The 15,755-nt window shown below is 33.6% G+C and overlaps 1 protein-coding gene across 4 annotated transcripts in view; it reads right to left on the bottom strand.

Moving 5' to 3' along the window:
* Nucleotides 1–15,755, bottom strand: part of EHBP1 (EH domain binding protein 1) — a 343,930-nt gene that overhangs the window by 42,178 nt on the left and 285,997 nt on the right. For 3 of the 4 annotated variants that reach the window (XM_060117412.1, XM_060117414.1, XM_060117413.1), the window contains 4 exons: nucleotides 10,294–10,406; nucleotides 7,702–7,840; nucleotides 7,457–7,563; nucleotides 4,652–4,775 (listed from right to left, as the gene is read on the bottom strand). In XM_060117412.1, the coding sequence (XP_059973395.1) occupies nucleotides 4,652–4,775; nucleotides 7,457–7,563; nucleotides 7,702–7,840; nucleotides 10,294–10,406 (483 nt within the window). Of the gene's footprint in view, nucleotides 1–4,651; nucleotides 4,776–7,456; nucleotides 7,564–7,701; nucleotides 7,841–10,293; nucleotides 10,407–13,535; nucleotides 13,644–15,755 lie in introns of all 4 variants that reach the window. The other variant, XM_060117415.1, reaches the window with a different exon arrangement.

Below are 15,755 nucleotides of genomic sequence, written 5' to 3'. Positions count from 1 at the left end.
GAGTATATTTAATATTTTTAAATGGTCATTTGCTAAGTTTTTGTAGTGGTTAGGCTACAAAAAGCTATGGAATCAGTATTCGTGGCCCAGGAACTTAAGAAGGTTATCATGATCATTTTATTCAGTGTTTAAAGGTTATAAAGCCAGAAAATGCAATTTTATTGCAATTTTCCCCTCAGAATGTTTAATGTTTACACTCAGAATATAAATAAAATATTGTCACTTAAAGAAAAACACAAATCATTAGTTTAAAACACTACAGTTCTACAGTAAGAAAGTTTGATAACCATCAAATGAAAACAGATTAGGAATGGAAAAGAAACAGCATTCATTATAGTAACACTATTTGCAGCACTTTAGTAAAAGGGCCCACGAACATTTCCATTATAAACTCCATTTTTGCAAGGGTAACAACATTGCTGGTACAGATTCATTAGCCCTATACTTACATACAAAACGTCAGCCTGGAACACATGCATGTTTCTAACTAATAAGCTTTAGTGTCCCCAAAGAAGTAACTGTTACAAACTTTAGATGCTAGAAATTTAAAAATTCCTCCTCTGCAACAATTACAAAAGAAAAACAAAAACAAAACCCACAAAACATTCAGAACTGATGGAAAAAAGTTCTCTAGTATTTGCATGAGGATATTATAGATCCTAAGACAGGATGGCAGAAGATACTCGCGTGCCCTCTCTCTCTCACACACAGTATTGTTATTTAATATTCAAACTACTACCGATTTAGGGTTACTCAATTTCAGAAGGGACCAGTCATATAAATCTCCACAGCTGAGCTGACTCTGACACAGATGCCTCTCCCCTAAATGAATGTTGGGATCTTTCCAGCCCTTCCCCTGTCATTGCCATTCTCATCCCTGGTACCTCCCCAGGGACCCACTTGCTGCAGAACCCACTGAGGCTCTCTCTTACAAGCCTTTGCTACTTTCTTGCTAGAGTCTTCTCCCAACATGCCAGGAGAAATGCCCAGAAGTCTAGGCCACCATCCAGTCCCTACTATCCTCTCTCAAGATGCAAGAGCTTCAGTGTTAAAGGGATTGGTGCTTAAAATCCAGAGCTGCTCAAACCCTGGGAACCTAGGACTCAGGTCTAATGTAACTATTAGTATTATTTTAGTTACATTTTAAATTAATAGATTTTTGTGGGTTTGTCTGGCCTATGGATGCTTATAACAGTGCTTCTTTTGGAAAATGTATTCTTCAATTCCACAAATCAACTTCTAAATAAACTGTACACCCATTTAAAACTGAGTACAATTCCTTAATACAAAATAGAGAATTAGCATACGACCCAGTAATTCCAATCCTAGGTATATAACCCCCAAAGCTGAAAACAGGGACTCAAAGAGATGCTTTTAGACTGTGTTCATAGTAGCCAGAAGGTGTAAACAACCCAAGTGTCCATCAATGGATGAATGACTCCACAAAATGTGGCATATACATACAATGAAATACTACTTAACCACAACAAGGAATAAAGTAGTGGTACATTACAATATGGTTGAACCTTGAGAATATTATAATAAGTGAAAGAAGCCAGATACAAAAGGATAACTATTGTTTGATTTCACTTATATGAAATATCTAGAATAAAACAATTTCAGAGAGACAGAAAGTAGATTAGCGAGTCCTAGGGGACCATGAGAGGAGAAAATGAGGAATTAATGAGTACAGAGTTTCTGTTTAGGGTGATGAAAAACTCTGGAAATAGTGGTGGTGATTGTACAATACTGTGAATGTAGTAAATGCTACTGAATTGTACATTTTAAAATGGTTAATTTTATACATGAATTTCAAATCAATACAATTAAAAATTGTATTGAGTCAGTACCTACAAGTATATAAAAATTGAAATAGCTGATAAAGTATGCTTTTGCTATAAAAAAGACGTAGTGGAAAAGAGAACTGTCTCAATAGCTAGAAAACCTAAAAACTTGGGTTCAAGCCCTAACTCAGCCGTTAGTAATTAGGCCATCTTATATGAGCCATTTTCCCAATCTGAGGCTCAGTTTTTTTTTTTTTTTTTTTTTTCTTTTTGCGGCATGTGGGCCTCTCACTGTTGTGGCCTCTCCCGTTGCGGAGCATAGGCTCCGGATGCGCAGGCCCAGCGGCCATGGCTCACGGGCCCAGCCGCTCCGCGGCATATGGGATCCTCCCAGACCGGGGCACGAACCCGTATCCCCTGCATCGGCAGGCGGACTCTTAACCACTTGCGCCACCAGGGAGGCCCAGAGGCTCAGTTTTATCATGTAAAAATATGGATGCTATCTGCTCTGCTTAATTCTAAGGCTGAGATTCAGAAAGTACACAAAAACTCTAAGATACCAGAGAAAAGGTACTATCTTTTATAATAAATGAAAAGTTGGAAGTATGGGAACCCCAAAAAGGAAAAGGATGAATAAATATATGCTTTCCCTTTCTAACACCTTATCTTTTACTTCAGTTGTTACCCAGGCTTTAGGCAAATCTTGGGAGACCATTATTTGAGCTGGAGGAGGTTCAATACAATCCAGGGAGATTCTCGGCATTTATCAAGCTGGGGAACCAAGTCTAGCAGATCCAGTCTAGACTAGATTCTGTCCTGTGTAGTATGGAATATAAAGCCCTGAAGAGATTCTAGAATCAATCTGTAGTCCGTGACTGTCTTTCAGATGATAAATGATCTCTAGTTGGGGCCACTACAAAGCTTCACTGGTAATATGTAGTATGGGGAGGAGAACTTGAGTCTATTTTGGTTAGAACCCTCAATACATCAGGCTCCAAGTGTGAAAGAAGGAAAGGAAACAGAATTTCTAGGTTTTTCTCTTGTGACACAAGGCTCTTTTATAGTAACATCTAATTTATACAACACAGAGAGGAAAGGTGCTCTCCTTGGAAGAATTAAAAAAAAAAAGTCTCCTTAAAATATATAAAGGAAATAATTTAAAAATGTATTACAGAAATTACACTACCTAGTATTTACATTTTTAATATAGTTAACATAATATTTTCAAAAACCTTCAGAGACCAAAGGAAAAATGCAAGTGTGAAGCCATATGTTGGTTTATGGCATATCTGTTGAATCCACACAAAAGTCTATGTATATGAATGAGCATACATGTAACTTGTTAGGGCAATGATAAACATGTTCTAGGTAATTTGGCATAGCAGGTATAATAGGGTATGGTAATAATAGGGTTCTGGTGACTTGCATGCTAGCTGAAGGTCAGCCACTTACTGATCTGTGTGGCACTGAGCTTTTCCTGTGCCTCTGTCTCCTCTGTATAATGAGAAGTTTAGGTAATAGTTTTCAAAAAATAAAAAAAAACCTTTTTTTGTTTTGTTTTAAATTTTAACCAGTAGAACCTTTTCTTTAAATGAACTCATCCAAGAAGCCCGCTATTTCAGATAAATAAACTCAGAGCTACTCTGTTTGAAGTAAGGTAAGAAACCTAGAGGTCTATCTGCTTGCTCCCTTACTGTCTTACCAGACCAAAGGTGTCTCTCAAGAAGCCCTAAAGCCTCCACAGAACACAGCTTGAAACCAATCCGGCCAGATAAAGCCAAAGGTCTCTTCACATTCTAGTATGTTCTGATTTCACTAATGCAGGCAATTTTCAAATGTCCCATATAAATGCTTATTTCTGGAGGAGTTCTTTCATTATAAATACATCTTTGGCAAATAGAGAAGAAGAAGTTCAAGAAAGCTTTCCAATCCTAATCTACTACTAATTTACTAATCTACTTTACTAATCTACTTTAACACTGCCATAAAATTAAAGCAATTAATTAGATTAAAGGAATAGATTTTCCACTGACATTTTGACCTTTTTTTACTTAATATAGTGTACTTTTAATTTGGCATGAATGATTCGAATGTATTTCCCATTTTTACCCCTTTTGTAGGAGCAGGATTTTAAAGAAATATATATGTATAGACATATATTTTAAAGAAATATACGTTTCTTTAAAATATACACACATACAGTTGTTGTTTTTTTTCCAATAGCTTACTGTACACTTAGATCTATTCAATCACTATTGGCAGTCAGCATTAAATGCCAATCTACCCTCTGGTTAGGAGCTAACTTGCTGCTCTAAACCATTTTTACAAACCTTTCTATATACCTTAATCCTTTCAAATGCAACTGTGACACAAAGTATTACAGACTTTTAAAAACCAGTTCTCTTGAAAAAACATTGTGGAGCATCAGTAACCAGATAGTATTCTCAAATTTCAGTGATCTAGTCCGTGGAGATGTCCCCTATGCATAGTGCTCTGTGTCATGCAGTACATGGCTTTAGCTGGCCAAATCTTTTTTTTTTCCCAATGAATCAGTAGAACAGTGAAGATCTTACTTTTTTTTTAAGCAGTGGCATATCAATGAGGCACAGATGTGTATTCCAACTCTGCATGGATGAGCACACTGTTCAATAGTGCTGGCTCACACGGTATCAGGGCGAGTTATCACTTCCCATGAAGGCACTCTTATCACCAGGGCCCAGAGAGGTGGCTGCAAATCGCAGCCTTTTTATTTTCAAGGCAGTTCTGCTGAACATTCAGGCTTCAAAGATTCACACTTCCAAAACTCTATAAGAGTTTGTGAACGCTCAATTTGCCAAAACTGTTTACAGTGTAATTGGGCACCGTACCTGTGTCCATGAGATAGCGAAGGCGCTTCTCCACCAGCGCGGCACGGGTGTCAATTTGCTTTTGCTCATTCTCTAGTGCTGCCAATTCTCCTACAACATACTGACTGGTGTCTTTGAACCCTTTCTGTTAACGAGAACAAACAGGAAAGAAAAAAAAATCACTTGTAAGTTGCATTTTTCCTTTCTACAAACACTTAGTAAAGCACTTACCTAGAGAACCAAATACGCCCTTAGTAACACTCTTAGTACCTAAAAGCAACGCCCTGTGATTCAAAAAATTTTCATATGTATTACATATATTACAAAACTTTTGTAAATAGAGAAAATCTTGGCTGTTTAGTATTATATTTATAATTTAACACCCAGATTTGTCAGATTTAAAAAGTTAACACTAAGTAAGAAAAAATTCTCCTTAGAGTTGAGTCAGAGTGATTTAAGCATGGACAAGGATAGAAGATAATTTTCCCTTGGTGACTGTCAAAACAAACACCAATGACATCTTTAATTCAAAAGTGTAATATATAAAAATGGAATTTAACTAAGGAATTGCTTCTTAAAGAATCTATCCTGAAAAAAATCAGATTTGTTCTTACAAAAATATAAAACTAAAAAGATACATTTCTTCTTTTCATAGTAACTATACTATTTAAAGTATTTTTAAAAAATGATAAAAGAGAAGTTTCTAATATCTCCAGTTTCCCCTCCAGCTGGCTTCTGTACTTTAACATGTCATTCTGTTGATGTATTACTAATTATTGTAGCTGCGAATTCTAACTTGACAGGTGGTTTCAAACCTTGCTACACTGGATCTAATGCCACCAGTACACTGATTTGGTTAATCTTCCATTTAACCAAATTTGGATTTCAACCTGAAATTTTACTTTTTACAACCAAGCATGTTAAAAAAAATTATCCTTAGAAGTTTTACTTGAAGTAGCAGTTCTATTATAAAGTACCAATATAGGCTTACGTTTTATTTCCCTATTACAAATTGAAATCGTTAGGGGGCAGGGTTATTCATGGTATAGTACCAAACTGATTAATTATAGCTTCCTTTGGAATGCTTGTTTGTCTTGTGGCATTTCTAGGGGTTAGTTTCCTAAGTAGCAGAGAAATACTGAAGAACTGCTTAAGTGATTATTCTCACCACTACCACTACTAATATCAGCACTTACAATATTTATTCAGAGAAATAAATGTGAACAACGTTCTTGTGTCAAATCCCTTCCCTACCTAGAAGCATATTAATCTCTAAGAAGCCATGAGGAATTATCTTTCGTTACTCCTTAAACAAGAAACAAAATCAAGAATTATGTTATTTACGAGGATATTTTGGAATTCTCATAATGAACAAACCTGTCTAACCATATGTATAACATCTTTGGAACCAGTAAACTGTACTCACACATGAACTCAATTTAAACCAGCTTATTGTTAAACTGACTATGGTAGTTGACAAACTTAAGCTGAAATATTTTAAAAAATCATGAAACTGATAATGTCTCAGGATAGACTGATCAAATAAGTTACTGTATTTTTAAAAAATTCATACAAAGTGGATATTCTCCCATCTCACTATGAAATAAAACAGAAAAACTATAACAACAGAATAAATGCTAATGGTAGGTTTAAAATCTGGAATCTGGTGAATGCTTTTTGTATCTACCTGTCAGACAGCAGAGCATTTTCAAAAAGGACTATTCTCATTTCCATCCAGAGGGACAAAACAAACATAGTAAAAGTAACAAATACATAAGAAAACAGAAGTGATAAGCAACACATAAACTTCATTGCTTGTACTGATTGGTTCAGTTAAAAATAGTAACAAAGTTTATAGTCAGATTTCTTTAGTGTGAGTATATAGTATACTCAAATATTCTGTATCTTATAAATTATACCAAATATTTCATCAGGATATACCAGTTAGCTCTTCTATGTATTAAGATGTGCCAGGTTTTAGTAAAACAACTTTAAAATGAGAACTTAAAATGAGAAATTTTTACAGCTCTAAAATGTAGTTTGTAACTCTGACTACATTTGCAAGGATTTTAAAATCCATAATAGACAATTTTAACAGTAAAAACAAAGAAAATATTTACACAAACTGGAGATAATAATAATAATAAAAAAGTAGCACCATTAAAGAGAGTAATGCTTCCAGACAAAAATTCAAGTTAAAACTTGTTCTTCCTGCTTCTGTCCCGCAGCTGTCCATCAAAAGCAGCTTTCTCCCTGCGGTCTATCAAATATTTCCCTCACAAATCAATTTTACACATGATCAGCCCATACCCCTACTGAGCTGAACCTCCCCGTTAATTAAGTGAAGAAATTACCATATATATTATATTAATGCAAACATCATTCAGCTAGTAATTCACGGCTGATCTGGATAATGGAAAGGTTGAACACCCATTAACCCAAGCCAACAAAATGGGTTGGCTGAGAAATTCTAGCAGGTCTCATGTGACTTTTCCCTCTAACTGCAGCTCTGCGGTATCTGCTATTGTAATAATTAAAATCCTCCCAGTAGATCAATACTGGAATCTCTTTATGGGAAGTGCCCTGATGGAAATGTCTCAAGGAAGCTGGGGCTGTGGAACTCTGAAAAATTCATTTTTTTTTATCTGACAATTATCACCACACTGCAGACTAATTCAACAGTGCACCCCTCTCACTCTGCTTTGAATGCACTGGAGATTGACATCTTAAAAAACCTAACATCTCATTTTAACAAATAAAGGCACTATTTCCACATACAGTTTGGAATTATCAGCAATCATGAAACCACACAAAAAATTAATATACATTAAGCACTTCATCTTCTGATGGCTTCCTCTGAGTTTCAGTTATTGCTGCCTTCTCCTCATTTCCTTTCTTTGTATCTTCCTGTATTGATCTCTGCCTTTTCATCTCTTAAAAAAAAGGGAAAGACATGTAAAATTATTATAAAGCTTGATATTTGTGTATTGAAATGTGGATTTACATTATCAGCTTCCATATATATACAGTTAAATCATAAGATGGGAAAACGTTTAAAAAAGTGTTCCTACCTGGTCTATTCTCAACATATTGACTGAAAGACTGAAGTTGAGTTTTTCTTACTGTAGAATCCTTGCTAAACACAACAGGATTTCTAAATCGTTCTGTTGCTTTTTGTAATCGCTCAGTCCGGAGATCTTCTGTGCCATTCTAAAAGTGAAACAAATGTGGTAAGAGAGTCCTGATCTTATAAATGTGAAATTACACATTAGTAAAACAAGTTTTACTGATTTAAGATAATGCCAATTTAGAAACGTTTTGAAAGAAAAAAGGACTATAAAGAGATGTTCTAAATAGCTCAACGGCAAGGTCCGTTGCCTGTAACTGATACCTTTGGGAGACATGGTTTAAATGGAGGATCATTCTCGATAACTGTGATTCATTAGATACTGTAAACCCCCATGTCTTCTTCTGATATGTATCATTTAAAAGCCACATTGCCTCTGTCTACCACCGCCCCACCACCCCAGCCCCACTATTCTGCCCCATCTGTTTGTACAGTCCCACAGACTTGTATGACAAGAAGAACTAGTTTCTAATTTTATGCCCATTGAGATAAACCACTAATGCTGGATGAAGGCTAAAAGGTAGGATTATAACACTACCCCACTGAACTGCATTTCATCAGCTATAACTTTCCAAAGCCAGATTTGTAAGTAAGCCCTTTACAGCTAAGGAAACTACAATTATCTTTTCCAGAGCTTCCTATGTTAATACTGGTAACAAATTCAAATGGTTCTATCAACAAGAAATATCCCAGAAGACTGAACCACTGCAGTGTGTGGAAGCCGCAGATACCGTGGTGCTGTGTACCAAACAAATATTTCATTTTATACCTAATCTTTATTATTTTTATTAAGTGTTTTGAAAGTAAATAGGGAAAGGCTAAGATGCATGACTAATAGCTAAGCCTGCTGAATGCTGAAACTGGTTATCAAAAGCTACCAAGACTTTGCCCTTCCTCTGCATTGAGACAATCAGTAATGAGGGAGTCCTCCAATGGCCTATTCTCTAGCCTCAAGGAGGCCTGGGATACAGAATCCTCAAGGGAAGGTAACAGTTTATCCTTTTCCACAAACACAGAATGCCTCATTTATAAACGTGTAAACTGCATTTTATTAAAAAAATAAAACCCCAAATCAATGCTGAAAGCTTCAAGAGAACAGATGGACTCTATATGTTCTTTATAAGCACCATTTTAAAAATCTTAACTAAAAAGATCCATACAAAGACAAGCTGTTTAAAGCACACATTTTGTTGGAATAAGTTTGAAAATAACTACATTTAAGAGCTTTTTGGAAAGCAAAACCAACTGCATCTACTTAGATAATTAAACCTTGAGAATGAAAATACCTCTGTTTTATTTTTTTAAGTTATATATTTATTATTAGTATGCTATTAATATGCTAGTTATGTAGCTAGGATAGAAACAATTATGGCTTTTGTTTATTTGTTTGTTTGTTTGTTTAAGAAAAGTGTGTATTCTACTGTTATCATAATAACTGCCCAATAGTCTAAAACTTAAGTCTTTACCAAAATAAACAAACACGGCTAAATTTTTTGAGGCCTGGCAACATGCTAAAATATCAGTGCGATTAGCCAGCAAATCCCATCTTAAGAAACCTTTTTATGACTAGGGACTTCTGCCACTTTACAAATGTATTCCTCTAAACCCACTAATTCAGTTAGCCTTTTCAATCCATTGTATTATTCTTAGTCCAGCTCCATTCTGCATTAAATCCAGTGCAGAAAGCTAAATTGAACGCAAAAAATCAGACCTGATCCAAGCTTCCTTTTGTTCAAAGACAGTGACCAAAAGTCCTCTGGTGCTGCCACACACTTTCATCACCAATTTATAGAAACCGACAGTATAAGGGAAAAGCAATGAAAGTCATTGTTTTGGGACTTCAAAGCATCTCTGTGTCAGGGGAAGGAAATCCTTTCAGTCAGCAGGGCAGTCCCCATAGTCCGCAGGTGGGTGAAAAAGTTATACAAGACTAGAAATACCCTAAAGCTAGAGAAATATTAATGATACAGTGCAAGGAAAAGGGGGGATGGCTTGAGTGGGGATAATATAAATACTACAAATCATCATCATTATCATCATCATCTTATAATGTTGCATTTTGGCTAAAATCTTACACAAGGTAAGATTTATATTGGCACAAAGCACATGCAAGTATCTTAAAAATTTATATTCAATCACATACCATCTTCAGGAATTAATTTTTCTTAACAGGTCAAAGGCTGAAGATGATAGAATATGCTAGAATTCTCTTAGCAATATTCTCGTTAGCAAAATACAAATGCATACCAAAGTCAAGAATAGTTTATAGTTTTACTGACATATCAAATTATTATTATTTTTATTATTATTATTATTTTTTGACATATCAACTTAAAGTAGTAGTTTCTCTGAAAAACAGTACCTGAATACTGATTACCATACTGGTATTTAATTTATTGGCTATTTAATAAAAATTTGTATATCTTAATCTTAATGTGAAGAATTTGGTAAGAAACTGACTTTAGGATTATGAAGTGCCAGTGGAAATTAGAATACACAGATACTAAGTCAAATATTTTAAACAAGTAAGATTTACCTTAATGTCTTGCTCTGAACTTTCAGTTATAGCTTTGTGAGCAGCGCTGGAAGGCTGTGGCTGAGTGTCTAGGAGTTTCTTCAGCTTCAAGTCCACCAACTTAGTGTTTTGTTCTGTTAAATATGCAAATACTATGAATAACTGTATGAGATGCATTTAGATGTGTAGGCTATCAATTTAAAGGACTTCATAAAAATATTACTATATTGAAAAAAAGAGCAGAACTCTTTATATATATATGTATGTATGTATACATAAACTATACTACATACCATATAACTATAGTATAACTAAGTAGTCTTTAGGAATATTGACTATATTCCCTTTTTAAAAATTGAGACATGATTGATATGTAACATTGTGTAAGTTGAAGATGTACAATGTGTTGATTTGATACATTTATATATTTCAATATGATTACCACCATAGCATTAGTTAACACTTCTATCATGTCACAAAATTATCATTTCTTTTTTGTGGTGGGAATAAATAAAATCTCGTCTCTTAGCATATATTCTGGGGTGTGTGTGTGTGTGTGTGTGTGTGTGTATGATGCATATATATGTACTTTTCCCCAAAATCAGTCCCCTTAAAGAATATAGTCAACATCCTAAAGACTATTTAGTTATTCTATAGTTAATAGCAGCTATGCTTACCTGAAAATCTAAGCCCATATTTGATGTATATATTTATAGTAGCAACTGTATAGGTTGTACATAATAAAACAAGGTATTACAAAGTAGGTATTTAAAAGAGATAACACATTTGATTATAAATTATATTATTTTATTGTTTCAATTCTTCTAGTATATTAAATTTAGACATATAATACCATATTAAGTTCTTAAGATGACCTTAGACAGTCATGTACACACTGTTAGAATCCAGTGTTCCAATGTTTATGGGTATACATATATACCCAGCGTTGAAACAGGGTATATGTTTACAAATACCTTCTAATTAGAGGGCAGAAGTACAATAAAGATTATCACATTTTGGAATGTATGAAATATGGATAGAAATCTAAAATAAATTAAAAATGGCTATAACTTTAAAAATAAATAATTTCAAATTATTTTTAGCAAGTAAATTAATCTTTTTTTAATAAAATAGTTCAGAAGCAAATGGAAACAAATAATTCTATTTAAACAAATTCACTCAAAGCAACTCTTTAATAAAATGATTGTAAAAGACATGCCAACCATTTGATGAATGATATTTTTCATAAAGATTAATAAGTTTTCTAATTGTAAGACTCTTAATAAATGCTATTATCATTACTTTCATGCAAATTGGTCAGTTTATATTGCCAGGCTTCTCTTTTAAACAATATCTGATGAACTATGGTCAAATCAAGATAAAGATTAAACAACTTATTATTAAAAAATTATGACTTTTATATACATATTAAAAAAAGAATTTTGGGGAAAATAAAGCCAGGATAAAAAATCATAATGTATGCTACATGCTTCCAGATTCCAGTTTGCATTCCTATTTCTTACTGCCATGAAATAAACCATAGTCTGAATTGGAAAGTCTGTCCTATGCACTCGCCAACACTTACTGGCATGCTGGAGAGTTGTAAACAATATATTAGTTAACTCCAAAAACAGGAAGACTGAGATGTGTTTTCTTTTTAGGTATACAAAAAGTAGGAAGAGTGTTTTTAAGAAGGACAAGAATCAAGCCTGTTAGGCCTAATATTAGCCAACCTTTAAATACATTAAAATATCCCACAAAGTTGCTATAACTAAAACTAGAAAATTCTCTTTACCTTACCCAAGAAAGGGCTAATTTCTCCTGTCTTCTTAATCTACTGTTAAATCAGGAAATATGTACCACTTATTGTCACTGATTTTATACTTCCATGAATCAAATGTTAAGGCTTTAATTCTGTACTTCTGGATGCCCTCGTGGTTAAGAGATGATACTGGTTTCTACTAAGGACTTTGATGGTGGTTGTGGTGAGAGGGTGGGTAAGCAACAACAAAAATTTTTTTCAAAAAGAAAAATCAAACTTACCCAAGTTCTAAAGTATTTTAAATAGAAATAAGTAAAACACAGTCTTAATTTGGGGTTACATTTTTTTTAAGTTTCCTTAAATATCAGCATTCTCCTGGACTTGTACAATTATAAATACACTGACCCGTATCTAGTAAAAGTATTATTTAATACTAGACCATGAAGGAGCTACTGACAAAAGACACAGATTTTTTGGGGTGCTCTCTATAGTTAGGAAGACTATGTTTGATTGTTCCTTGGAGAAGTAACAGCATGATTTTAAATAGGGAAGAAACAAAGCAAGTTAGCATTGTAGGGACATGCCAGGGCTGGGAAGAATACCTGCTCTCCCTCCCTGTAGCTTTTTACAGGAAAAGATAAATATTAGGGATTTCACTTTCTTACCTTTAAGTTTAAAGAGATTGCCAAAGACTTTTTATTGCTATAAGAATTCAATTCAATAAGTATTTATGGAACCTCTCACATAAACAAAGCTACCTGCTGCTGACTTATAAAGGTAGTGCATATGGAACATTCATCTACTTAACCATCAGCAAGTATCTTTATATTTTATACAATAGCCCAGAAGTTCAATTGCAAATGTGATTATCGGTATAATATTTATTGATATACAATATGAGATGAATTTAATAGTTATCTATATAAGCAGTTTTCAAAGAGTTTTATTGTGATCAGTTATTATGTATAAAATAATTTATTAGTAGTAATATTTAAATATTTAAGGTAAGCACAAAATTTATAAAATAATATTACCACTAAGACTATCAATTCCAAACCAAATCAGAAAATCTGATCCATGGTTTAGATTTACATTTGAAGCATTCCATAGGTACTACATCTATACCTTACAACATCACAACAAAATATTTAGGCTGAGAAGGGAACCAATCATAAAATGTCTACAAATTGTCCCATATAACATAAAATATAAAAGTGAATCTTAGTAATAAGAGAAAAACTAAAATTTGCTATTTCAATTTTATTGCTAATTTTAACATTAAGCCTAAAACAAAATAATAACATAAAATTGATGGAAAGTGGATTTAGCTAAATGATTTGTGAGGGCGTAAGATATAATAAAACTACTAAAAGAACTTATTATCATTATTAGTGAGATAATAATAAAAATATAACAGTTTTAATAGTTAATAAACAGTTATAATAAAAATATAAGAGTTTGCCATGCAGCAGGACACAAAGTATTTATAATTTGAAATTACCAGGAGTATCAAGGTCATTTTCTAAGTTAGTAAGTTCATCTCCACCTCCTACAACAAAGCCTTCGGAAATCTCCTCGTTAGTATCTATCTCAACTTTATCATTTTCATCTGTAGGAAAATGTAGCAATAATGTTAGTATATTATTTCTATTTTATATCATTTGTTAGAAACACTAAGGAAAAAAATTAGTATTGTAATGACAGTTCAAAGTCAGGTATGACACAGATGAGCAAGTTAAGAAATCAGTTTTAAGCTACTTTTTCACTATTGGATTAACATATTTTACATTCATATGTCAAAGATGAATTGTCACATCAAAGCAGATACAAAAATTTTGACAATTTGTCACATGCTGTCTCTGAATCACTGAGCTCCTTGAATCCCTATGTTTTAAAATGTAATCTACTGGTAATCTCTAATAACAGTACACAAAAATAAAGTTGGGGGACTTCCCTGGTGGCACAGTGGTTAAGAATCCGCCTGCCAATGCAGAGGACACGGGTTCAAGCTCTTGTCAGGGAAGATCCCACATGCTGTGGAGCAACTAAGCCCGTGCGCCACAACTACTGAGCCTGCGCTCCAGAGCCCACAAGCCACAACTACTGAGCCTGCATGCCACAACTACTGAAGCCTGCGTGCCTAGAGCCCATGCTCAGCAACAAGAGAAGCCACCACAATGAGAAGCCCGTGCACCGCAAAAAAGAGTAGCCCCCGCTCGCTGCAACTGGAGAAAGCCCGCGTACAGCAATGAAGACCCAACACAGCCAAAAACAAACAAACAAACAAATAAAAATATTTTTAAAAATAGTTGGTTTGGTAACAAAGTCATCAAATAACGTTTCTAAATTTCACATTTTTATCATTTATTAGATATAAATGTATAAAGAAACAACTCATTCTTTATAAACTTGTAGCTATATTTAAATCATTTGCATGAAGACTTGAATGCTTTTGTGCTATTAATGAAATATTATCAAAAGCATTACGGGTGAATTAAGAGACAAGATTGAGACAAGAATAGACAGTACCTTTATGCAAAAGAAAGTTCAGAAACAATTAAGACAGTACATCTTGGAAGACATAAAGCTGGTAGAAACACTTGTTATTCAAAATTAAATACATGGGAATAAGGTAGTCACACTATTTTTTTACACACTTAGTAAAACGTCTTAGGTCATAATTAATTAATGGTATCATTTTAAAAAAGATTTCTATTACATATTTTTCCTTTTTAAACCCTAGTGATAAAATTGGTTAAGTAATTTTGAATATTATACATTTAAAAATTCATAGCAATAATTTGACTTGTATATTAGAAGTTAAACTTTAAATTTTGCTATTGATAGGCAATGCACCTTTTGGAGAAATATCTGTCTAGCCCTGGGAGTTGAAGAATATCCCTAGTATTCTACAGTTTATTTTTCATAGGGCAACTTTTATTAATAATGAGGTGTTCCAAAGGTTATTACAATTGAGAAATACTAAATTCTATAGCTTTGGCTTAAACCTTCAATATTTGTCCTTTTCCCTGTAGAGCTTTGTGTTTGATTTTGGGCTTCCCAAGTAAATATTTACTATAAGCATTAATATTAATAATAGTTTACATTTATTGAAGACTTCCTATGTACTATGTAAGCCATTTAGAAAAATACAACACAGAGAAAAAGAATGAGAAATGCCCCCAGGAGAAAAGCACTGCTAAATGCTTTCAAATCTCTAAGGTATTATACTTGGCTATATTATTTAAGTACAATCAGTTGAGAGAGCTTTTCTAATCAACTGTGCTTAGTACAACTATTTGACTAATTTCATAAAAGTCAGCACCTTCATCTTCATTATCCTCAAAAATTCTTCTCTAAATAATTTTGTAGTAAAGGGAAATGAATTAACAAATATTTCCTGAGTGCCAAGTAAGTATTCAGAACACTTCCTCTTATCAGAGATAGTTTACTACCAATAGTTCTTAGAGTACAGTACTTTGTTGCTGCAACCAGCCTACTGACCAGAATTAATATAGAGTGAAAACAAAAAATTAAACATTCATTCATTTATTTATTCAAGAAACTTCTACTATATGCCGGATGTGCAATTTACAAAACACTGCTAGATGTTGAAGAGATACCAAGTTGTATAAGACTCGTATTCCACCTTAAAGTTACACATTCAAATGACTATAATACCATGTAGGACAGTTAAGTGTTATGGGGTAAAAATAAGGTA

The sequence above is a fragment of the Mesoplodon densirostris genome, chromosome 14, assembly GCF_025265405.1.
Source record: "Mesoplodon densirostris isolate mMesDen1 chromosome 14, mMesDen1 primary haplotype, whole genome shotgun sequence".
NCBI lineage: Eukaryota > Metazoa > Chordata > Mammalia > Artiodactyla > Ziphiidae > Mesoplodon > Mesoplodon densirostris.
The sequence above is the reverse complement of the archived record's forward strand: the minus strand, read 5'-3'. Positions and strand labels throughout refer to the sequence as shown.